The 25,039-nt window shown below is 43.8% G+C and overlaps 1 protein-coding gene across 3 annotated transcripts in view; it reads right to left on the reverse strand.

Moving 5' to 3' along the window:
• The window catches only part of DHX38 (DEAH-box helicase 38), a 1,001,715-nt gene that overhangs the window by 110,113 nt on the left and 866,563 nt on the right, over positions 1 to 25,039 (reverse strand). For all 3 annotated transcript variants that reach the window (XM_069216597.1, XM_069216600.1, XM_069216598.1), the window contains exon 23: positions 4,957 to 5,091. In XM_069216597.1, coding sequence (XP_069072698.1) covers positions 4,957 to 5,091 — 135 coding nt within the window. The remainder of the gene's footprint in view (positions 1 to 4,956; positions 5,092 to 25,039) is intronic.

Below are 25,039 nucleotides of genomic sequence, written 5' to 3' on the forward strand. Positions count from 1 at the left end.
TGCTCTGAAGAGGCAATGCCCTCCCGCAAGAGACCCCAGTAGGAAGTTCAGCTATGTGGGAAATATCAACACAACTGCCATTCTGTAGGTTTAAATGTAGGCTAGTGTTAGTCTATTGCAGTGGGAGCTAACTTTCTGCCCCCCGACACTCATCCCCTTGGACCATTTGTAGCCCTTGAACAGAGCTGGAATCCGATCTGAACAAGGCTTCCAGCTTACAATAATAATGGCACTGTTGAAGAGGCTAGGATTCAGCCAAAGCTGGAGTTGCACTTTGGTATTTACATAGCAAGATAGAAACCTGGCTCTGCACCAGAAACAGGCATCAGAGTCGGATCTGGCACAGGCACCACTAGATGAGGGGCTGGTGCCGGGTTGTCAGACCAACGAGGCCTACAGCGCCGATTGGAAGCTTAGAAAAGTGCTGGAAAGAAGTCGATTGGAGGCCCAACGGGGTCTGTTGAGGCCAGGGAAAGACCTACATATGTAGCAGCCTGACCGAGGAGCCCTGAGGCTCTGTCGAACCCAAAGGACTTACAGAGAGACCTGGCATCACTGTGAAAAGTCGCAGTATTGGCTCCTCTATATCCACAGAGTTGACAATGGACCCAGGACCACCATAACTGGGGCTCCCAAACACACTCAGTTGGACAATGGAAGTGGAGCTGGGTTCTTGGCATAAGGACGACATGACTTCACTTCAGAGTGGCAGAGGCAAGACAAAGATGAGTCCTTTCGGACTACTTCAGGAATGACTTGACATTTCAGAACGACCTTAAGTGACAGACGGCCGCAAACTGGAGCAGGTCCACCATATGGAGCACAACATGCCTGGCTTTTTACACTTGTTAACGTGTAGCTTCATCTCCTGGATCGCTTCTAGTTGCAGGACGCATTTGTCTAATGACTTCAAATCATAGTCAGACCCTAGACCACAGGCAGAAATCAAGTAGATCCATGACTGACAGAATACAGCCTGCACTTGTGGCACAGTTTGAAGTCTATGTTCTATGTTCTTTTTTTTTTTTGGGGGGGGGGGGGAGGGGGTGGGGTATGAGAAGCACAGCACACTAGGGGAGGAGCTTAAGAATCTTTGTAAAAAAATAAAAAAATAAAAATCTCTAGCTAAAAGTGATTTTCTTTCTTTGGAGGTGGAAACAAGTCTCTATATAAGTCAAATCTTTCCCAACTGCCATGAGCTGCTTAAGGAACAGACCAGCCAGAGTCTTCTACAGCAAGATTGATCATAGTTTCTACAGGTAGAGGCACATTGACCTTTCTTTAAAACCTGTTTGAGGACGGGTGTTCATTTTCCTATTATGAATAAGAATGGCCTTTATGGTAGTAACTGTACTGACAAAAATTAGAAGAACGTTGGTGGTCACTCCTTTGCCCATATGATTCTCTTCTACAGAAACAGTTTTGTCATTTCTGAAACATGGCCAGTGACGAAGCAGTGTCCACGCAGATGACCTGCAATGCATTATCCACTTGTTTGCCAAAGAGACATTCACCATAAAAAGCTATATCTAAATCTCTAGACTGCATCTCGGGTTGAAGGGAGGAGGTGCATAACTGGCTGAATCATCTTATAAGTGCAATAGTAGATACTGACAGAAAGGAGAATTATGAAACATCTCTAGAGTCACTGAAGAAAGCTGATGATTTAAGTTCTCCTTCCCTCTTTTGCTTGCCTTTGATCTGGCAGTTTATCCAGGAACAGGAATGTAAGGAAACATGCTTTTTGCAGATTCACCCCCACTTTGGCCCCCTTGTGACTACATACACTGTTGCAATGGCTCTGAAATGCCCTGGTAACTGCTAATCAGGGCTCCGTGCATTTGCTCTGACCCTTAAAATGGTACATGTTTGATTGTCTTACTCCCAATTGGCACTGCTCAACTTACCTGTACGTCCCTAGTATGTGACACAAGGGGTACCTGGGGCCAGTAAGTTGAGGTCTCTCTCTCATGGACTGTGGCACTAGTTGTGCGACCACGAGGACGATAACGTAAAACATGTCTCCCACACTGCTGCTGCAGACTGGTAGAGTAGTTGTAAACTGTAACCCAACTTTGCCATTATGGTAATGTCAAAGCCCAGTCCTCCCTTTTTATGTCGAAGCCTATCAGGCAGCTCAGCTGCCTGGTTTGCTAACAACATCTAGTGGTTATTCTGAAAGCTTCCCTGGGAATGCCTTCTGCCCATCGCTTACCATTGGCTTTGCATTTTGTATCCAACATTTGCATGCTTTCTATTTGCTGGCTTTGTCTTTCTGTAAATGTCTGTAAATAAAGATATATCAGAATTAGAAAAACAGAAATGAAGCACATTTGTTTCTAATTCTGTGTGAAAAGTGTGGTGGAAACAATTATTTTAATATTTTCAAATCAATACACTAGGTAGTGACATTTCGTTTTCCCTGATCAATGTTCACAGGGTGTCACAGTCTGGTCCAAGAAAAGGTTTCGTACCTCTCTGAGATCTGTAAGGGGTACCTCTACAAAACCCGCAAAGGAGCAAAAACATAGATGTGGTGGGCATGGTGAAACAGACAGGTCCAAGGAGCACACTATGGCCCTGCCTTCATTGAAGCGCTCATGAGTGGACTCTGCTTTGTCTCCAAAAAGATGGGTTCCGTCAAAGGGCATGTTCATAAGGGCTGAGTGTACATCGCTTGAAAAGTCTGTAAAAGGCAGCCCAGCGTAGCACAACAAGTGGCAATTGCTTGCCTGATGGAGTCTATGGTGTCCAGCCCAGAGTGGATTATAAATTTGCCAGCATTAAGGCCATCCTGAATGGCCTGAATCAATGTAGGGCGACGGTCTTCTAGTATATCTGGAAGGATTTGAGAAACCAAATCTCAGAGGGTGTAGGAATATCAACCCAGCAGGAAAGTAGCATTAACTGACCAGAGGACCAATTTGGTAGAGGAAAATACCTGAAGGTGTCCACTCTCTTCGATTCCTTATCTGGGGAGTAGTCGGGGAACTGTTAGGGTTCATCCAACTAGTGGAAGCTTGCACCACTAAGCTGCTCTCAGTTGAGGAGTGCTGGGACAATCACCTGGTTACATCTTGGGATTCGCTGGGGGAGCGAGAACAAGGTTTGGCCCAGGACCGTAAGAAGGTGTCGGTCAGTGCCTTATTGAAATCAGCAGGGGCTCAATATTGGTCTGGCCTGGCTGAAGGACCTACATTAGAACAGTAGATTTAAAACTAAGGTGGGGAGCTGGTGGTCAAGATCTTTCGATGCCCTCAGCATGACAATGGCAAAAGAGGTCCTTTCCTCAGCTGCAGAACCAGGGGTTGAGATGAGGTCAGAATAAGGAGTGGTGTCAAGGCAACTGGCATCCTGGAGGTCATCCTACCAGTTTTTCTTATGGTATGGTTGGACAAATTCATCAGCTTCATCGTAGTCTCAGCACTATTGGAATTTGCCCGGACAAGGCATGTGACATAAGAGACATGCCTTGTGGAGGAGGGGCACTAAGCGGGACAGAGGTGGAATACTGTGGTTTGGCAGAACCAAGGGCAGCCATGATAGAGGTTGTAGAAGCACTGATACTGAGTCCGAGAGCACAATAGGCACCTTGTACTTCAGCGTCTATCTAGTCAGTGTCGATGTTCCGGGAGCCGGTGTAGGTTGTGGAGCCAATACGGGCATCTGAAGAGACCCAGTGACGGGTTTGAGATTCCAGCTGGCGCAGAGGTGAACCCGGGGATGGTCAGCCAGATGGAAGGCCTCTTAGCTCCTTGGGGTTCGCAGGTGCGCCAGATGGAACTGGGAGGGATCTTAAGAGTTGCAGCATAGCCTTAGGGAAATCTTGCATCTGTCTCTATGTTACAGACGTCCTTCAAAAATTGAGTTTTGCTGGGGTTAGTCGATACTTACTGACTTCTAGATCGAGAGGCATAGAGGCATCCTCACGCCTTCTCAGGAGTACAAGAGTGGCACGAAAGGGCCAATTCCCACTTGGATTTTTTATGTTTTTATTTCTAACAGCTCACTTGAAGATTTGGAGCACGGTGACAAGAGACTCAGGATTAACTCCTGCAACTTCTAGATAGGGAACAGGACCAAGACTGACCCTTTGACCTTCAATGATCACAACATGGAGTCTTTCCATGTTTGGCGACATATTGCTTTGCCTTGTGGACTCATATGTCTTTCTGGTTTATTGACAAGCAGTCATTGCAGGCCTTGAAGCAGCGACTCGATCCCAAACAGCACAGGCAAAACTGATGAGGATCTGTCACGTCTGCGTGTTATTTGAAACACTCCTTACAGGGTTTGAATCCTGTTGACATGTGATGTGACATGCCCTTGCACACTGCAAAATGTAGGTAGAAAAAGTACTTGAAGATACAGGAGGCAGCTCTGAATCTGCGTCTCGTAGCGCAGAAAGAAAGGAACAGATGTAAGTGCACAGGGGTGGCCCATATATGGGGGCTGCACAACATATGCAGAGCAGACTGGCGATGCTTAAGCCACCTACCGGCATGCAGAGGTACTGTTCAAAGGCTTAAGGATCCAGTCTGACTCCTGGGGAATATTCAAAAAGTGAGGCGTCTGTGGTTAAAAGTCACTATCAGCATTGTCTCACCGGTGCTGAAACTTCGTTGACACCTTCAAGTAGGGCCACTAGTGGGTAATACTATCCCATGTGTCATCACTTCAGAAGGTAAAGCAGTGCAGAAGATGCAAATAAAAATGTACAACAATTGCGGAGACGGTTGCAGAATGCAAGCAAAATCAAAGGGAGCAGGACACACTATACTCTGTTCATTCAGTCAGGTAGTCATTGGCAGAATTAATTTCCTGACTTCAGCTTATCAGATCCAGCCCTGACTTCCACTTTTTGTTGATGTCAGGACTGTTGGTGCTCTGATAACATTCTGTCATTTTAATCCATACTTTGAGATTAGGAGACTCATTTACAGTAGTATATCCCACCTTCAATTTAGCAGCCTGGTGAAAGTAGGCAGCACTGATGCACTTCCTGATGATATCCCAGTCTGTACCGCATGATGACAGACTCATCCTCTGCTGCACCATGATGTCCTTGAGTTGGGCACGAACTTCCCTCACCTACAAGTGAATCACACAGTCAGAGAGGTAATATCTTTTGAATATGAGAATCCATTCACACTCCTTGTTTATTAGTCTCACACCATCATCACCAAGTCTTAAGAGGATTCTTTTCCATCAGAAACATAATAATAACCTAAGACCAGGCTCATGGAGAATGCTGTGTGTAGGCAGTCTGTAGCACTGAGTTTAATAATGAGGTGTGCAAATTGAATCCATGGTCAAACTTTCTGTCCCCCGCCCACTCACATTTAGCCCTGCTATATTACCTAATCCTGGGGTAGCTCCAGGATAGACATTGATTACAGTAGATACATTTAGTTCAAATTAATTGTATGGAAATGTACTTGACAGCACTATACTGAACATTTGGCATGGATCCAGACATCTTGTACATATGTAACATATATGTTGGGTAATGCTGAGTTAATCTATCCAATTCCTTTTCTTCTTTATTTCACTCAAGTGCCTGTATGCTTTGTTCCACTGCATTATCTTCATTTTCGCTTCCCTAGCATTGACCAATATAAGGAGTCATCAATAAGCATTGCCCATCTTCCTTCTAAAATATGTACTTTTATCACCAGCCTTCATAGCCACCTACCCAACATTAATTTTCCTTCCTTCATCCACTCTATCTCGTGAGCATTATCCCTTGAGCTGCCTATACAGAAAGTCATTTAGCACAGCCTAGAGGTTCCAAGGTTTGTTAGCTTTGCGGGGCGTGATGCAGTGTGGAACAAGATGGCTTCACATTAAGAGAGCTTGGTGCTCAAGCCACCAATAAAGGGCAGTATCACAAAAAAACAGAATACGTCAAAATGTTGTCACTGTTTGCACCAGAAAATTGCAGGCAATGCAATTAAATAAACACAAGATATAAACACAGTGATTATTCAAAGCAATGCTAAAAATCAGCCAGCCTAAAACAGACACCCTTTATCCAAGTGAGGGCCAATAGAATGCCCAATGACTTCCCAACACAAGGAAGAGCAGGAGGCTGATTCTGCCAGGTAAACAGTAATGGAGAGAGTAAGGGCTGAAGTGGCCTGGAGAGTAAGAGACAACCTAAAGCAGACTTCTGGCTTAGGAGAACACTAAAATGCAGCAGCTGAAAAACTGAGGCCTCTCATATGTTGGGGAGGAGTGGAGATAGGCCAGGGAAGAAACAACAAATCAAATTAACAAAATCAAGTTACTACAATTTCATGCCTTAAACAAAATGTCTTCCCACATTACGGTGGTACGCAGAAACCAAACAGTTGTATATTTCCACTTTTTTGTTCTTTGGGTGTACAGATCATTTTGTTTTTTATTCTAGATCACATGTTGCATTACCATCCTCTTTCACCCTTTCTCCTTCCATCTTTGGGTGTGCATTGAGTGCCTACTGAAAACAAGGGAAGAAGTGTGGTTGGTCGCTCAATCATGCACCCTCTCAAGCTTCCAAACAGGTAAGTAAAATATGGACGTCCCAAGAGAGGAATCTATTTCTGTTACCTAGGTTGCTTTATTAAGGTCCTTGTAGGCTATGTTAGGATCATCCCTATTTTGGGGAACTTCTGTTGTTAGGATACAGGGACCCTCACCTATTGAGGCGGCATGTTTCATCATCGGGTCCTGCTACTTGCTGGGTGGGGATTGTAATGCCAAACAGGCTACATGAGGGGTACTTTGTGGGGATCTTTTGTCATGCGTCCAAAAGGTTTTTAAAAAGTGGTTTAAGATTGAGCCACAAAGAGTGTGTTAAAATGATCTATGGATATCCAATGTAAAGAAGATATATTGGCAGTTTTGAATGGAATCCATGATAAGAGTAAAAACAGAAGTGGACATGATTATCCATAGTGTTACTGGAGTGGCTTACATGTTTCTGGCTTTGGTGGCCCTCACAGAATCCATGGCATTCTTCAGGACTCGAGAACAGCCCTAATCTAAAATGAAAAAGACCTAAATGAACAAGCTATTTACCTTTAGTGACGCCTTTTCTGGTAGACACTATCTAAACGGAGACTCCTCACCTTCTGAATACGTCCATGCATCAGACTGGATCCAGAAAACGTTTGCTAAGCAATGTACCCCAGCGCCGACAGGAAGTTTTATGAGAGGTCATTACTATATATATATATATATATATATATATATATATATATAAATATATATATATATATATATATATATATATATATTTGCCGCTACGATTGTCCCTCGTTGGCCTGTGTTAGCGCTCTTATTTTTGCGGCGGTGCAGGTTTACCCCGTGTAAAATCCATGTAGCATTCCTTGAGTTCCTGCAGGAATGACCGCACTCCAATTTCTCATATTTCAAATAATCTTTTATTGGCTCGATTCACATCCCATTCAGCTCAAAAACCACCCGCCCTACGCGTTTCGGTCTTGCCAGCCTTGCTCACGGGAAATGCCAATAGGAGGAGCCAATAAAAGATTATTTGAAATACGAGAAATTGGAGTGCGGTCATTCCTGCAGGAACTCAAGGAATGCTACATGTATATGGAAAATGTCACTTACCCAGTGTACATCTGTTCGTGGCATGTTGCGCTGCAGATTCACATGCTGTGCACTGTTCCTGCCATCCAATGTTGGGCTCGGAGTGTTACAAGTTGTTTTTCTTCAAAGAAGTCTTTTCGAGACACAGGACAGAGTGACTCCTCCTTTTCGGCTCCACTGCGCATGGGCGTCGACTCCATCTTAGATTGTTTTCCCCGCAAAGGGTGAGGTAGGAGTTGGTGAAGTAAGGATACTAGAGGTGCCCATGCAATGGAGTAGATATGTATGTACATAGTGTGTAGTAAAGGAATATTTATTTACATATTTACAATTTACATGCAACTAAAACGGCTACAGGCTCCCGGGGAGGTGGGACGGCGCATGTGACTCTGCAGCGCAACATGCCACGAACAGATGTACACTGGGTAAGTGACATTTTCCGTTCGATGGCATGTGTAGCTGCAGATACACATGCAGTGCATAGACTACAAAGCAGTAATCTCCCCAAAAGCGGTGGTTAGCCTGTAGGAGTTGAAGTTGTCTGAAATAATGTTCTTAGTACAGCCTGTCCTACTGTGGCTTGTTGTGTTGCTAACACATCTACACAGTAATGCTTAGTAAATGTATGGGGCGTAGACCATGTGGCTGCTTTACAAATCTCTGTCATTGGTATATTATCAAGAAAAGCCATTGTGGCGCCTTTCTTTCTAGTGGAGTGTGCCCTTGGAGTAATGGGTAATTCTCTTTTATCTTTAAGGTAACAGGTCTGAATACATTTGACTATCCATCTGGCAATGCCCTGTTTGGATATAGGGTTACCTGCATGCGGTTTTTGGAAAGCTACGAACAATTGTTTTGTTTTACGAAATTGTTTTGTTCTGTCAATGTAATACATTAGCGTTCTTTTTATGTCTAACGTATGTAATGCCCTTTCTGCTACTGAGTCTGGCTGTGGAAAGAAGACTGGGAGTTCCACAGTTTGGTTTAGATGAAACAGTGATATGACTTTTGGTAAGAATTGTGGATTTGTACGGAGAACCACCTTATGTTTATGTATTTGTATAAAGGGTTCTTGAATAGTAAACACCTGTATTTCGCCAACTCTTCGAAGTGAAGTGATGGCTATTAGAAAGGCTACTTTCCAAGTCAAAAATTGGATTTGACAAGAATGCATGGGTTCAAATGGTGGGCCCATGAGTCGTGTTAATACAATATTAAGATTCCACAAAGGTATTGGTTGTGTCCTTGGGGGTATGATTCTTTTTAGTCCTTCCATAAAGGCTTAAATAACTGGGATTCTAAAAAGCGATTTTGTATGTTTAATCTGCAGATAAGGAGGTATTGCAGTGAGATGGATTTTAATAGAAGAGAAGGCTAGATTGGACTTTTGTAAGTGTAGTAAATAACTTACAATGTTTTGTGTGGAGGCGTCTAATGGCATAATTTGATTAGCCTGGCAGTAGCAAACAAACCTTTTCCATTTGTTAGCGTAACAATGTCTTGTTGTGGGTTTTCTTGCTTGTTTAATGACCTCCATACACTCTTTGGAAAGGTTTAGATATCCAAATTCTAAGACTTCAGGAGCCAGATTGCTAGGTTGAGCGATGCTGGATTCGGGTGTCTGATCTGTTGTTTGTGTTGTGTTAACAGATCTGGTCTGTTTGGTAGTTTGATGTGGGGTACCACAGACAGGTCCAACAGTGTGGTTTACCAGGGTTGGCGAGCCCACGTTGGTGCAATAAGTATTAGTTTGAGTTTGTTTTGACTGAGTTTGTTGACCAGATAAGGAATGAGCGGGAGAGGGGGGAAAGCGTAAGCAAATATCCCTGACCAGCTGATCCATAGAGCATTGCCCTTGGACTGATGGTGTGGGTATCTGGAAGTGAAGTTTTGGCATTTTGCGTTTTCTTTTGTTGCAAACAGATCTAGGTTTGGTGTCCCCCAGCGATGGAAGTGATCTTGTAGAATCTGGGGATGTATTTCCCACTCATGAGTTTGCTGGTGATCTCGACTGAGATTGTCAGCTAACTGATTGTGAATGCCTGGTATATATTGTGCTATGAGGTGAATGTTGTTGTGAATTGCCCAATGCCAAATTTTTTGTGCTAAGAGACACAGCTGTGACGAGTGTCCCCCCCTGTTTGTTTAGATAATACATTGTTGTCATATTGTCTGTTTTGACAAGAATGTGTTTGTGGGCTAGAAGGGGTTGAAAGGCTTTTAGTGCTAAAAAGACTGCTAACAGTTCTAAGTGATTTATGTGAAGTTGTTTTTGATGACTGTCCCATTGACCTTGTACGCTGTGATTGTTGAGGTGTGCTCCCCACCCAATCATGGAGGCATCTGTTGTGATAATGGCGTGAGGCACTGGGTCTTGAAAAGGAGACCCTTTGTTTAAATTTACAGGGGTCCACCATTGAAGTGAAGAGTGTGTTTGGCGGTCTATCAACACTAGATCTTGGAGTTGACCCTGTGTCTGCGTCCATTGTTTTGCTAGGCACTGTTGTAAGGGCCGCATGTGTAGCCTTGCGTTTGGGACAATAGCTATGCATGAGGACATCATGCCTAGTAGTTTCATCACAAACCTGACTGTGTAGTGTTGGTTTAGTTGCATGCTTGATCTTATATTTTGAAACGACTGAAATCTTTGTGGATTTGGAGTGGCAATTTTCTTTTTGTGTGTTGAGTGTTGCTCCCAAGTATTATTGTATTTGGGATGGTTGTAAATGTGATTTGTGGTAATTTATAGAAAACCCTAGTTTGTGTAGAGTATCTATTACGTATTGCGTGTGAACCTGACATTGTTGTTGAGTGTTGGCTTTTATTAGCCAATCGTCTAGATATGGGAATATGTGCATGTGATGTCTCCTTTTATGAGCTGCTACTACAGCTAGGCATTTTGTAAATACCCTGGGGGCTGTGGTTATTCCGAACGGCAACACCTTGAATTGATAATGTTTGCCTTGTATTACAAACCTGAGCTATTTCCTGTGAGATGGATGGATGGGTATGTGAAAATACGCATCCTTGAATCCAGTGTTGCCATGTATTCTCCTTGTTTTAGTAAGGGGACTACGTCCTAAAGTGTTACCATGTGGAAATGATCTGATTTGATGAAGAGATTCAGTGTTCTGAGATTTAAGATAGGCCTTAACGTTTTGTCTTTTTTCGGGATAAGGAAATACAGGGAGTAAACGCCTGTTCCTTTCTGGTGATAGGGTACTAGCTCTATGGCTTCTTTTGCTAGCAGTGCTTGGACCTCTATTTGTAATAGGTCTAAGTGTTGTAGAGACATTTTGTGCAGTCTTGGGGGAACATCTGGAGGGTATGTTGTGAACTCTGTGCAGTAACCATGTAGGATAATTGATAGGACCCACATGTCTGTGGTAATGTGTGTCCAATTGTGGTAGTATTTGGTTAATCTCCCCCCCACCGGTGATATGTGTTGGGGAAGTGTGACATTGAAGTCACTGCTTGCTAGGGCTTGGCTTGGCAGGCTGGAATTTCCCTCTTCCTCTTGGGAACTGTCCTCTGCAGGAACCACGAAACCCTCCTCTCTGGTACTGAGACTGGTAGGTGGGTTTTGTTTGGGAGGTGGGTGGTTCTGATGGTTGTTGTCTAAACCCTCCCCTAAACTGTGGTTTCCTAAATGTTCCTCTGTATTGGGAGGAGTAGAGCGCGCCCATGGCTTCGGCCGTGTCTGTCTTTTTTCCTTTTTTCTATTGCGGTATCCACTTCCGGCCCGAATAGCTGATGCTGATTAAACAGCATATTCAATACCACCTGTTGTATCTCTGGTTTAAACCCAGAACTTCACAGCCATGCATGCCTTCTAATTGTTACTGCTGTATTGACAGTCCGTGCTGCTGTATCAGCATAGTCCAGGGCAGACCGGATTTGGTTGTTTGATATGGCCTGTCCTTCTTCGACCACTTGCTGGGCACGTTTTTGGTGTTCTTTGGGCAAGTGCTGGATGATGTCTTGCATCTCGTCCCAATGCGCCTTGTTGTAGTGGGCAAGTAGGGCTTGTGAGTTGGCAATTCGCCACTGATTGGCTACTTGCGATGAAACTCTTTTCCCTGCTGCATCGAATTGTCGACTTTCCTTATCAGGGGGTGGCGCATCCCCTGATGATTGTGAATTTGCCCGTTTCCTTGCAGCCCCCACAACCACTGAGTCCGGAGGGAGCTGTTGAGTAATAAACACTGGGTCTGACGGGGCGGTTTATATTTCTTTTCGACCCTTCGCGTGATGGCTCTCACTTTTACAGGTTCTTGGAAGACCTGTTGTGCGTGTTTAAGCAGGCCCGGTAACATTGGTAAACTTTGGTACGATGCATGCGTGGATGCCAGAGTGTTAAACAGGAAGTCATCCTCCACCGGTTCTGAGTGCATTGTTACGTTGTGGAATGTTGCTGCTCTGGCCAGTACCTGTGTGTAGGGCGTACTGTCCTCTGGCAGTGAAGGTTTTGTTGGATAACACTCTGGGCTGTTGTCCGATATAGGTGGGTCGTATAGATCACAGGGGTCTGCATCGTCTTGAGTCATCCCAATATGTGTGGGTGTCTGTGCCATTGGTGTACCCACTGGTGACAACTGTGGTGATGTTTGTGGTGAGAAATGTGGGGGTGGTGACCTTTCTCTAACCACTTTGGCTTTTGGTTACATCTCAGTCTCATGAAAAGCCAGTTTTCTTTTTGAGTTGAGCAGAGGGATGGTTTGTATCTTCCCTGTGTCTTTCTGGATTTCTAACCTTTGCTGAGTTTGGTCATGCTCTTCTAAATCAAGTTCCTACTCAAATCTGTGCCTTTCTTTGAGCTGCAGAGAGAGTCCTTGCTCTTCAGTGTAGGAAGACCGTTTCGGCTCTGAAGCCGTTTTTTCGGTACCGAAATTCCCATCGAAATTGTCTTTTTCGGTTCCGATAAGCTCGTTCGAGGCTTGCTCGACTCGATTACTCGATGCTGACTTTTTTCGGTGCCGGTTTCTCGACCGGAGTCGGAAGTCTTCGGCAACATTTTGGCCTTTTTCAGTGCTGATGTTACTTGGTCACCTTCTTTCTGTGGGTGGAGCCATGGCCTTCAGGCAGTGGCGTCCCCGTGGCCTTTAGTTTTTTGGATTGACCGTGGGTGTGGGACGGGGCACGTGTACTCACTTTTTGCGCCGCCGTCGAAGGTCGATCACTATCGGATTCATCAGAGTCTGATCCTTGGATGGATATCCGCATCTCTTCTTCTTCGACGTCGAGATGTTGTTTCAGCTTCAACGCCATCTGTAGTTGTCTTGCATGTCGATCCCTTAAAGTCTTCTTGGATCGAAACGCTCGGCAGGCCTCACAAGTATCCTCTCTGTGTTTGGGCGATAAACACAGGTTACAGACCCAATGCTGGTCTGTATAAGGATACTTTGCGTGACACTTGGGACAGAAACGGAAGGGGGTCCGGTCCATTAGTCTTCGACGATGGGTGTGGTCGGGCCGACCAGGCCTCGGTGAAGTGTGGAAGCCCCAAAGGGCCGCCGAAGCAGTCTTGTTGTCGGGGCCGATGTGATGAAACTAAACCGGTCCCGAACGTAAACAATACCGACGAATTTCGATGATTTTCTAAGTTTCCCGATTCGAATTACGGAGCGAAGAGGAACACGTTCGAACCAGATGGAGGAAAGAAAACAATCTAAGATGGAGTCGACGCCCATGCGCAATGGAGCCGAAAAGGAGGAGTCACTCGGTCCTGTAACCCGAAAAGACTCCTTCAAAGAAAAACAACTTGTAACACTCCAAGCCCAATACTAGATGGCAGGAACAGTGCACAGCATGTGTATCTGCAGCTACACATGCCATTGAACATATATATATATATCTGCTCACGCTAGAATCAATTTATTTCTATACTTCATATCAACAGACGTAGAGCCTTTTGAAAATCTAATATTGATAAAATGATTCTATAACTAGACATCTGCACAGAATTTTTTTTATCAACAGGTTGCCATGAGACCATTCCACAGAATGGGGAGGTGGGATGGGAGGTCAAGAATCTGCTGTTAGAGTCTCTATGAGAAAATGTATTACCGAAGATAAGTAGCTTGTTATTTTGAGACTTCTAACTGCAGATCCCTCACCTGTTCAATAGATACCAGAGCAGTACCTCCCAAGTGGTGGGTCTGCGAAATGGTTCAAACTGGAAAATCCTGTATGACAGATTGGACAAAATACCCTTCTCCCCTTACTTGGCTGTCTAGGCTATAATGTTTGGTGAATGTATGCAAGAAAGCCTAGATCGCAGCCTTATAAATATCCAAAACCATACGCCCGAGCTAATACCGTAGTAGTAGCTTTTGCCCTAGTAGAGTGCACCATAACCGCTTCAGGCAGTTGTTTACCACCTAGCCCATAAAAGATCTTAATACCTAGGAGAATCCATCTAGATATAGTTCTCTTTTGCACTCCCTCACCCTTTTTAACTGCAGAATAAAAACAACAAAAGGTTGTTCATCCTTTCTGAATTCCTCATTTCTCTCCACATAAAAACTGAGAGTTCTCTTAGAATCTACACAATGCAATTGTTCTTTCTCTTTTGAGGGATGAGATGGTGCATAACAGGATGACAAAGTGATGGATTATCCTCCAAGAAATGGCGTAACTACTTTGGAGAGGAATACCACCCTTGTTTGAAGGACTAACTTATCAGATGACAAAGCCTAAAGCTCACTTACTTGCCTAGCAGAAGTAATAGTTCTAAGGAACACAGTTTTCAGTGTAAAATAAATAACCTGTCACCATGGGGGACACAGCAAGTCCTTGTTGTAACAGAGGTGAGCAAAACAAAAAAATATCAGAGAGGGAATCTTGTAAATGTTGGATCGGACGTGAGCAACATCACACCGCAAATTTCTTCCAGCAACCATCATAAACAGTTTTTGCCTCGCTGGCAAAATCACTCCGCAAATTAATGGAGAAAGATCATATGTCAACAACTGCCACCGCTCAAGAGCCTGCACTTCTTGGTGCAATAAGGAGAGGTGGTCCTTCGTCAGCTTATCGAAGGACAGTGGCTAGGGTGACAGGGCTTCTAGCAGTGGAAGGCTATAACCCTGTCTGACAATTTGGAGCATGCGCTTGTCTGAAGTTATGGCTTGCCGCTGGGGTGCCTGATCCTCCCTCTCATAGGATTCTCATGTTGTTGTAAGAGCATACTAAAGGGGTCTGGAAGCTAAGGCTGACGGGAGTTGGGGACTGGGCCTGGCCATCCATGGGACTTGTGGGAGCCGCATCCACAGCCATGCAAAGGCTGAGAAGCCTGCTGCCTGTGGTGGTTTTGCTGAAAGGGATATGGCTGGTAGACCAGCTCATAGCAACAGAAGGAGCAAAAGGAACGGTAAGGTTGGAGTGGGGCCATGGTGAGCCCCAACGACCGGGAAATGGACCCTACTCTCCTTGAAGCGCTCAAGTGCTGAACCAGCGTTTTAACCAAACAGCCAAGTGCCATCAAAGGCACGTCCTTGAGGGATGTCTGGACATCCCCCCGAAAAGTCAGATGAGCTCCGTGAGGAGTGGATGCAGAGATCCACCAATGAAGCAATGGCCCTGCCCAGTGAGTATGTAGGGTCCAGCTCGCATGTTGGTGAACTTTGCTGCATCCCAGCCATCAGGAACCACCTGGTTCAGGATGGCTGGGGCCTCCTCTGAGACCATAGGAGGCATTGGGTAACAGAATCCCACACAGTGTGGCTAGCTAAGCCGAAGCGACACACAGTGTTCACAAACCTCAGTGCAGGGCTGGTGGACGTGAAAAGCCTCTTCCCAAAGGTATCCAGCCTCTTAGATTCCTTAGGGAGGAAACTGGGATTCACTCTGGATGTTGAGGCCTGCACCACCAGGCTCTCAGGGGTTGTGGGTGAGGAAAGCTGAGTCCACAGGAGCAGGGTGGTGGCAACGCGTAATCGTCTTGTGCACTGAGGTGCAGGTTCAGGGCTTGGGCTAAGCCCTGAGCAGGACCTGAGAGAGGGCTTCATTGAAGAGTAATAGGGCTTCAAAGTGGGATATTCTCAAATGACTCACCTCATTTAAGACACTGATCTTGACCTCCACAGAGGGCAGCTAGAGGCAGAGACCCTCAGTGCCTTACCTCACCACCATAGCAAAGGAAGCCCCTTCCTTTGTATCCACACTAGGAGGAGGGACCAGGCCGATGTCTGGTGAGGTGTCCAGGCCACTCATCTGCCAGCTCCTAGTACCTTTTGTTGTCATCCTACTGGGCCTTCCTGGGGATCAGGTTAGTTGAAGGATCCTCAGATCCAACAAGCCAAACTCCCCACAGGGTCTGTCAAGAAAAGGTGCCACTGTTTCCGACCCGGGCTATCATTGGGGTCTGTGCGACCAGAGTGCATCCGGATACAGAAAACCCAAATGGTGAAGAGGGTGAATCCCATGGAAGAGTCCAGTCGGTGCATCTCCCAGACCTATGTGGCCAGAGGATGCTTCAGAGGGAACTGCGTGTCCAAATATGAGATGCATAGCCTCATAAAACTCCTTGAGTTGGGTGGGGTCGCTCTGGCCCCAGGAAACTCAAGGAGGTGCAGAGCACAGACCCAGGCTCTCTGTAGATGAAGCATGGGAGTGGGGCTTCTCTTGTGGCATCACCCCCACGCCTCATTTGATGACTTGGACTGGTGCAATGAGGGAAACAGCACTTTGACTTCTTAGATTTCTTGTTCCTGTGTGGTTATCTGATGCCGACTGCTACTGTGACAAATACCAACGGGAATTACCCCAGTGGTAGACCCAGGACCTTCCACTAGACTGTGGTGCAGTCTCTTCCAATGTCGGCCTACCAGGAGCTTCATCTTTAGCTCTCAAATCACCTTCATAGTGCTGCAGTTGGAACTTTCCCTAGAGTCATGAACCCTCTTCAGGCACCTCAGACAAATCAGATGGGGGGGCCAACACAGACATTTGCCTGTGACAGGACCCACAGGGTTTTAAATCTACTGTTTTCTTAGAGGGCATCCTTAGCACACTGGAACAGAATGCTAAAAAAAAAACACAGAAATAATGTTGAAAAAGTGGTCAAAAAGTGACTGGTGTAGCTCTCCTGGATCCACACTGTTGGTGCAGAACAAAAGAACTGATGTCAGTGGGCTGGGGTGACGCTTATATAGGCATGCACAGGTCACAATTGGAATGGACAGTGCACACAATACCAAGTTATTAGACACTACCTACCAGCATCCAGGGGTATCGCTCAAGATCCACACCTGGGGAATATTCTAAGGTAAGAAGTAGACTAAGCTGTTTAACATGTGATCTATTACAAAAAAAGGGATGGAAAGAATGACTGAATTAATCTCAGCCACAGGTGATCACTTTGGCCACAATTCAAACTATGAAAATTCTGCATCCACTATGCCGCTCTGGGAAGAGACCAGCAAGTCAGTCTTGGACTAGTAGGGTAAAAAAGTCTTTTAAGGTACATTGAGGGCCCCACTGTATCTTCTGAAGTTTTAGCAATATATTCAGTGTCAAAAGAGAACAAGACAATCCTTTCAGATAGACATTTTCAGTAGACAGACTGATAGTATGGCACGCTGGAAATGATTTTCCAGTGAGCAATTTTAAAAATATGAAGTTAGAGATCAACTGTGTGCAGTCCTCACTTCACAGCAATATAAATGAATGCAGACCTTAAGAAAAGGATCTTCAGTATTGTCACTTTAAAAAGGATATGCAGATGCAAATCAAATGCAATGAAGAATTGGAGACAAAACAGTCAATATACCTGCTTCTACACTGTGATTAAAAGCAGAGGTTTCCTCATTCTTATTTGCAGTGTTCTTTATGCATTTGTTATGTACATTCAGTGAGGTAACACTCACGTAACACTGCTTAAGGTAAATGTTCTGACTGGGATAAGAAATGATCTAGCAGATAAGTAGCTCTTAAGACCCTATAAAACTCTGGCTCTTAACTGTGCAATCCTGGCAAGTTAATATAACTGCTCGATCCTTAATTTATGAGAGTGAGTGGGTACCAATTCACCCCAAAGTTTGGATGTAAATGTGGCCAAAGATCTGTTTATACATCAAAAAGAAATAAGTTATAATCCCTAGGTTTTACAGACTGTTCTGAAAAGGAACTCTCTGAATTGTGGAATACAACAGATTCTCTCTTATTAACCAGAAGTATTATTTCTTGGTGGCTGCAAATCACATATCTAACTATCTGAAATAATATATGCACGAGAGACATGCTTGTGTCAACAGTTCCTTATACTTTGTGTTCATTTTTGGTCTTATGCCAGTTATTAACACATCAAACTGGTTACGCCAAAAAATATTATCAGATTTTTGATTTTATGTTATAATAGATCAACTATAATAGAAGCAGATATGGATGGGCTTAATTTCCTTGACAGATAGAATTATACATAATGGTTTAAATATTCTACTGCACTGGTTCTTACCCTGGTGTTTGTAACACTTATTCAGGATCCGGGACTTTTTAGAAAATTAAAAAATTAGAAGGTAACTAAAAGTATGTAAACACAAAAAGCAAAATGCAAAACTAAAAATGTTAAAAACGTTTTGTAAATACGAAACAATTTGAAACTGGGGTCTAAAATGAAGTTGCTATCTTTAGCTTGATTCATGGGAGCAGAACAGCTGACAAAAATTAGTACGGATAATGTGTGGCTGCAACTGAATCTCTGGTATGTGCTATCAAAAAGAGAGCGTGCATTAGGAGCAGGAGTCTAGCCTATTGCTTTGTCTACAAAAAAATTTTTTTTGAAAAGTTTCAACCTTCCAAATAACATTTCTAATTTTTACATGTGTTTTTGCTTGTGATTTAAATAACATTTCATACTTTGTATATCTGTATGATGTACATCTGTTTCTATATTTGTATTGTTTTGAGGTTGAAATTATAGGAACTGCATAGGTCGAGGCTCCCACCTCGCAGTAGTGATTCAGTTGGGGATGGTTAAGAACCACTGCTCTAGGGAGCTGCTCAAACATTCTCTGGTGCTGCTAACACAAAGCTCATTGACCCAAATAACTTGTTAGGGTGTTGCTCAATTAAGAAAGAGATGTAGTAGTGGAGCTGCTGATATGCCTAGGTGGGTTATTTTACTGGACTGCTTCTGATGTCATTAGATGTAAGTCAACAAACACTTCAGGTACATTTGTTTCCCCAGCGGACAGTTTGAGTAATTTTTTAGTGCAAAGTACAATTCCAAATGCGAGCAGCAGTTTGAAACGCGAGCAATTAGAAATCAACTGAAAATTACATTTTAGAGTTGCATGTTTACTCAAACACACCTTTTCAGTATTTTTTTTAAATTATGTTTATTAATTGTTATTCCACCTTTTACAAAGAAAAAAAAACAACACCCCTCGCCCTTCATCAAAAAACAGCGTTAGGTATCAGGTGGCCGTCCACAGTAGGTACAGGTCACCTTCCAATAACTTTACACCCAGGCACAGTACTCATTTACTTTATGGCTGTCCCTCCCGAGTGCTACTGCATCTCATCCTGTTCGAACGTGCTTTGCAGGTCAGATTATTTGAAAACAGTCCCACCAGCCCCCAGAAATAGTTGCCTTTTTTTCTGGGACGACCAGTAGCTCTGTACACCGGATCTTCAGCAATGAAGGAGCAATCCATTCCCCTGAGCCTTTCAGAAAACCGGGGCGTCATACTGTATCTCCAATGACTGGCTAGATCTTGTTTGGCCATCATACAGCCAATACTAATTAACTTTCTGCCCCTGGTGGCCAGCCCACTAGGGGTACACGTCCAGTATCATGAACGTAGGGTCAAGTCTATTGGCATTTCCACAACTCCCATGAGGGTATCATAAACCTTTGCCTAGGACCTTTGAACAGTAGGGCACTCCCATATCGTGCAGGTCATTTTTTTGATTGTGAGATACGTTCTGTGTAACCTAGCATAGTTTTGCCGAAAATTTGCATAATTACGTTACAGCAAATTATGCAAGTTTCACACACCCTACAGGCGTTGCAGGACTCCGGCATTAACCCGTTATAAGGTTTAATCCACAGGTTCCTCAAAATTAGTAGAGCTGCTGAAATAAGCCCACAGACTGTAGTGTTGACAAAACAGCAGTAGCCTACAGCAGAGACCGGTAAGGTTATCAAGCAAGTGGGGCTCGAGAAGGATCTGCACAAGTATATACGGCATGCATCGGAGCTGTACCATTACGCATCTGAAGACTGCAGTGTTTGTGTATTTCATTATTAGTATCCAACATTTAGCTCTGCCAAAGTGCATCACTTGTAACTAGCAATTTGCTGCAAACACACCTGCCTTTCCAGTGCTAGGACTCCGCACAAAGCTCTGTTATTCAGTTAAGTGAGTTCCACAATTGTTGTTTCAAATCCACCTCACTTCTGAACGGCAGAGACTGCTATTCCAGTACTGGGACTCCATACCTAGCTCCGACAAGGTGCTTTGAAGACGAACACCTAGCTTTGCCAATGTATCTTATGGTAAACCTGAAGCACGATCTACTTTGCTAGTAATGAGATGACCAATCATTCAGTCAGAGCTGCACAATCCCGGCCTTCGGCACTGGTTTTCCAGCATCAGGACTCACACTTATCAATCCGGGAACACATCAATAATGAGCGAGTGCAGTGTAACCACCCCCCAATCATACACTAGGGTGAAGCGTAAATAAGGCAAAAAACAAGGAAAAAAAATTCAGTGCCTTTTCAGTTTTTGGGAACAAAGGCCCTCCGCACAGCCAGGAAGAAAGCTTATCTGCTACTTATTACACAGAACTGCATGCTTCAGTTCTTTCCTTAGATATTCTTCATTCGGGAGTCTGACACAGCTTATTTAACTTAGCTGCTACAGACGTCATTATAGTGGGTTTTACACACTACCCCTGTTTAACAGGTATTCTAGGGTTGTAAAACACTGGGTCCTACAATCTAAGCTGATAGGAGGCTGCAAGGTTGCAAGTGGCCCTGAGTGGTTCTCTGTTGGCATGGCACCATGGACCACAAGGGCCTAGGCACTGCATTAACATTTGAATGCTGGAGAGCATGCCTACCTAAAAGATAAGTACCCCTACATTGGAGTTTTTACTGTGGAAAAGGCACAATGTCCCATTGGCAAGTGCAGAGTTACAGGCTGACACTCCAGCCCTGCTAATTCTGACCAGGGCAACTACAGTCAGTACTGTAAGGTATCAAAAGAATCAGTGCATTAAATCAGATTTAATGGTTAAATCTAATGTCGCTTATGGGCAAAGTCAGGCCACAAAAAATCTACTAGTCCACTTGCTGTGGTGAGTCAGATCTTATCAGGTCGAGCTATTTTTAGCACCTACTCGTCTGTTCTGGTGAGTGAACCTATGCTGGAAGGAACAGGTGTTCTGTTCATTCAGAAAGTGAATGACCAATAAAGATGCCTTTCAATCTTTTTAATCTTGACACATGCTGTTAGTTTGGAGAAGGTCAAATGTCAATTTGTCTTTTTACGAATTGTTTATCTTATCCTGGAAAATGGTGCATAATCTTACAGTTAAAGGTTTTTGTTCAGTGAGCTGACAATCATTGTGAAACAAAAGGCTGTAAAATGTCAGTTTTTTCCTTAACAAAACAATTAAAAAGCTTGTAAATGAATAGTACAAGTATTTTAAAAGATATCAAGGACTACGAAAGAACATTTCTTTTCTAATTCAAGTGTGTGGTGCAAACAAAGATTGAAACAAATAAGAACACTTTATTTGATGATGAGAAAATGACAAATATTTGCAGAATTACAGTTTCCAAACATTATGCATTATCAGAAAAAAAAAAAACAATGTTGTGTCCATTTCAATGGAAAATCTGCTGATGGCAAATAAGTGTGCTATCATTTCATGCTTCTAGTATGCTTTTATTAAAAGTTATAGTTTTTAAACATTATTTGAGAAACATTCCTGCCCCCACCCTGATGACAATGCGGTAAATGAACTAAGAGGCAAGTCAGCGGCAGTCATGTGTATCAAATATGTGGCTAGTTTTATATTATTCATGGATTAAATCAAACAAAAGTGCTTTTTGTACAGAAGACATGCTGAACTCGCGTAAATGAAGGTGCTCTCATATGTGATGAAGAAGAAAATGGCAGCTCGGTGAATTAAAATATGTGCTCAGGATCACATAATTTGAAACCAGTTTATGGGTCAAGAGCATTACAATTAGGTCAAGTAAATGTTTTAAGTCACTAGACCTGCAGGTCTAGTAACATTTTAATGATTTTTTGAGGATTGAAAATGCCACTTTAGAAGCTGCCACCTTAGTTGCCCAAGGCATCCAGTGCCCATTTACGGTTTCACACAAGGTCTGCCTTCCAAGACAGCTTTCTGCCCTCCTGGGGGAGATGTGTGAATGACTCCTGGGAAAGGACAAAATAGAAGCCTGCATGGGTAACAGGTGATAGTTTTGCAGCTTGAAGAACATTCTGGATTTATATCCTAATTATTCCACCACCTGGTGGTTGATTTCTGGAATTGTATGTTGTTATCTTTTTTTTCTTGATATGTGAATCCAGGAAAAGTGCAAACCTATTCCTACAAGTAACAATATTGTTCTGCAGCAATAATCTTTTCTGACTTCACATGCGGTGTTCTGATTCAGTAACATATAGTATTCTCCTCCTCGAGTGGGATGAGTTGAAAAGAGTTTGTATTTGCAAACAGATGCCTGAGTACCTTTGGTGCCACCTGTTCCTCTGTTTTTTTAATGTCCACACAGTAATGTTTACTGAAGGAGTGGACAGAAGACTATGAGGCCGCCATGCAGATGTTTTTTTGTGGACAAATTAGGAATGAAAGTGTTTTTCTTTATTTGTTCTACTAGTTTCTCTTCCAGAGTCACTCCTTTGGTCTTGTAACATTTTTGGATTGGTTGAACTTTCCATTTTGCAACAGACACTTTAGTGACTGGTAAACCATTACTTACAATTGTCTGTTTTCTGCAGGTAATACAAGTCTGCTCTTCTGATGTTCAGTGTGTGAAAGTTCATTCAGGCTGACATTTTGGCTGTTGGAAATAAACTGGTAGTTGTATGACTTGATTGACTTCAAAATAAAAGATAACCTTTGGCAAGACCTGTGGGTGAATTACCCTTACCACTCTATCTCTGTGAGTTTGCACATAAGATTCTTTTAGGGCCTGGGGTTTAATCACCACTCATAAAGAAAGCAATTAAGATGACCTTCTTGAGTGTTAAGTACTGTAGTGATGTATGGTGCATTAGCTCAAAAAGTTTCATGAGCTAACATATCACTAGGGTCTGGCCCCCCACTGATTAGGGGGCTGCCCTTGGTAATGCTATCCTCTTTGCTCCCTGTAGGACGCTGACTGGTGTTTGGATAAACTCAGTCCTACGACTCCCACTCTAAGTCACTATGGCCGACAGGGGTACCTCAAATGAGGCATAGGTGAGTCCTTCATCCAGCAGGTAAGTGAAGTACTTGAGGATGGTAGCATCCAGAGTCCAGCCTTCCACATGTCCTTTTTTGTTACAGCAATGAATGTACCTGATTCATATTGCAGTGTAACACTTCCTTGCACACAACATTCAGAAGCCAAAGGCTGGTGCTAGTAAATGCTTGCGTGCCGAATACCAAGGCGCATGGTCTTGAATTCACTTGCCTGTTGGGCGCAATCTGCATAGAGCAGGTCCTCTTCCTCTGGCCCTCGTACAGAAGGGCTGGCTTGGAACACTGGGGTAATTACTGTCTGTGTAATTGCCTGTGGTGTGTAGGGGTGGTAGGATGTGTTCCTCCCATTTTTGGAATCCTTTTCATCAGCTGAGTTCTACGTCTCAATGGAACTTTGAACTACCAGAGGCCAATGGACTTAGGTATGTCACTGGCCTTCTTCATTCTCAGCTGAGAATCCTCTACTGCATTCCCAAAAAGGCTTTCCCATGTGAAAGACAGGTAGATGGCTGAAGCCTGGACTTCTTGCTTGAACCCAGATACCCTTAGCCAAGCTTGTCGTCTCAAGGTGGAGTGAGCACATCTGTTTGCTGGCCCTGTCGGGCGCAGCCAGTGCTACCTGTTTTGCCTTCTTTTTATAAAAGGGATGCTGCCTGAGGTCTTTCATCTTCTCCTACTGTTGGGGCTCATACAAAGTCAGTAGTGCACTAGATGGTGGCCTTTTTGTTAGCATTCTTCAACGTCCCAGAGAATAAGATGGAGTCACCAGTAATGTTGCCCTTGATGTAGGCCAGGTCATAGGTAGAATGTCTGTACTTTGTTCTACACTGGAGTAACAACACTGGCAGCATCAGGTTCTCTAAAGGCTTTTCACCCTTGGTCATGCACACTGGGGGAGCACAGGAAAGAACTGATGCCTTTTTTGTTAAGTTAGCAGTGTCTTGAACAGGAATGGTAACTGTCTGCTCTTCTAAGTGGACCCCATAAGTATCTGTCACCCCTTTTACCATGGAATTGTGACCTATGATGTCATCGGGGGAAGATGAGGGTTGATGGCTTCGAAGTGTATATGCTGACCCCCCCCATCTTCTGGTGAACAGGTACTTAGGTCTTGCAACCCTTCTTCTGCTGTCTGCAGTTGCTGAAATTGTTCCTGCTCAAACACACCGTCTTTATGTTTAACCACCATCTTTATGTTTTTCCGTATTGGAAAAATTCTTCCTCATGTTCTCCTTGATGTTCAGTGCTAATGGAGGCTCAGGATCTGCATGCTCCTCTTCATGGGGTTTTCTCCTCTGTCATTTCAAAAGAATTCTGTAGGCCTTTCAGGGGTCCCCAAGCTTCCTCTTTTCCTCATAACAGCCTCTGTTTTGGCCTTGGATTTCACATTTTCCTTTCAGCATCAACGCTTTTTTCTTTTTTCCTTCTTTTTTTTTGTGCTACAAAAAGTGCTAAAACGAACAGTGTAATTAATAATACTAAAGTGTAGCAACTCATGGAGGACCTGGCATGGCAGTTCAGGCTGGACTGTTCGCATGGGGAACAGGGTCAAGACTGATTTGCATATGGCTGGGTCCAAACTGGAATGGCATGGTGAGCAGAAAAAACTGATGGATTAAACCCAGGTCTGTGACTGGGGGTGAATGTTTGAGTTGTTCTGCATTCCGTCCATCAACTGTTTTTGTTTAGCAACCCATATCATATATATCAAGGTTAGGCATTTAACAAAAACGTCTGCAATACAGTACGACAATCTGATACAAAACAATATTACTTCTTTGTCCACTGGGATCCAGAACTCAGTTCCATAACAAGTGTACATTAAAAAAAAAAAAAAGGTCTTGCATTTCTCAGAGTTAGAGCTATTAGCACTTGTAAACTCCCAACCGGACTTTTCTTGCCTCATTAAATGGAAAAAAGAGCGCGATCGCGCTGCTACAGTTCACTCGTAGTGAAACCTATTGGCAAAAGTGCAATTATCTACATA

This window comes from Pleurodeles waltl, chromosome 12 (assembly GCF_031143425.1).
Source record: "Pleurodeles waltl isolate 20211129_DDA chromosome 12, aPleWal1.hap1.20221129, whole genome shotgun sequence".
NCBI lineage: Eukaryota > Metazoa > Chordata > Amphibia > Caudata > Salamandridae > Pleurodeles > Pleurodeles waltl.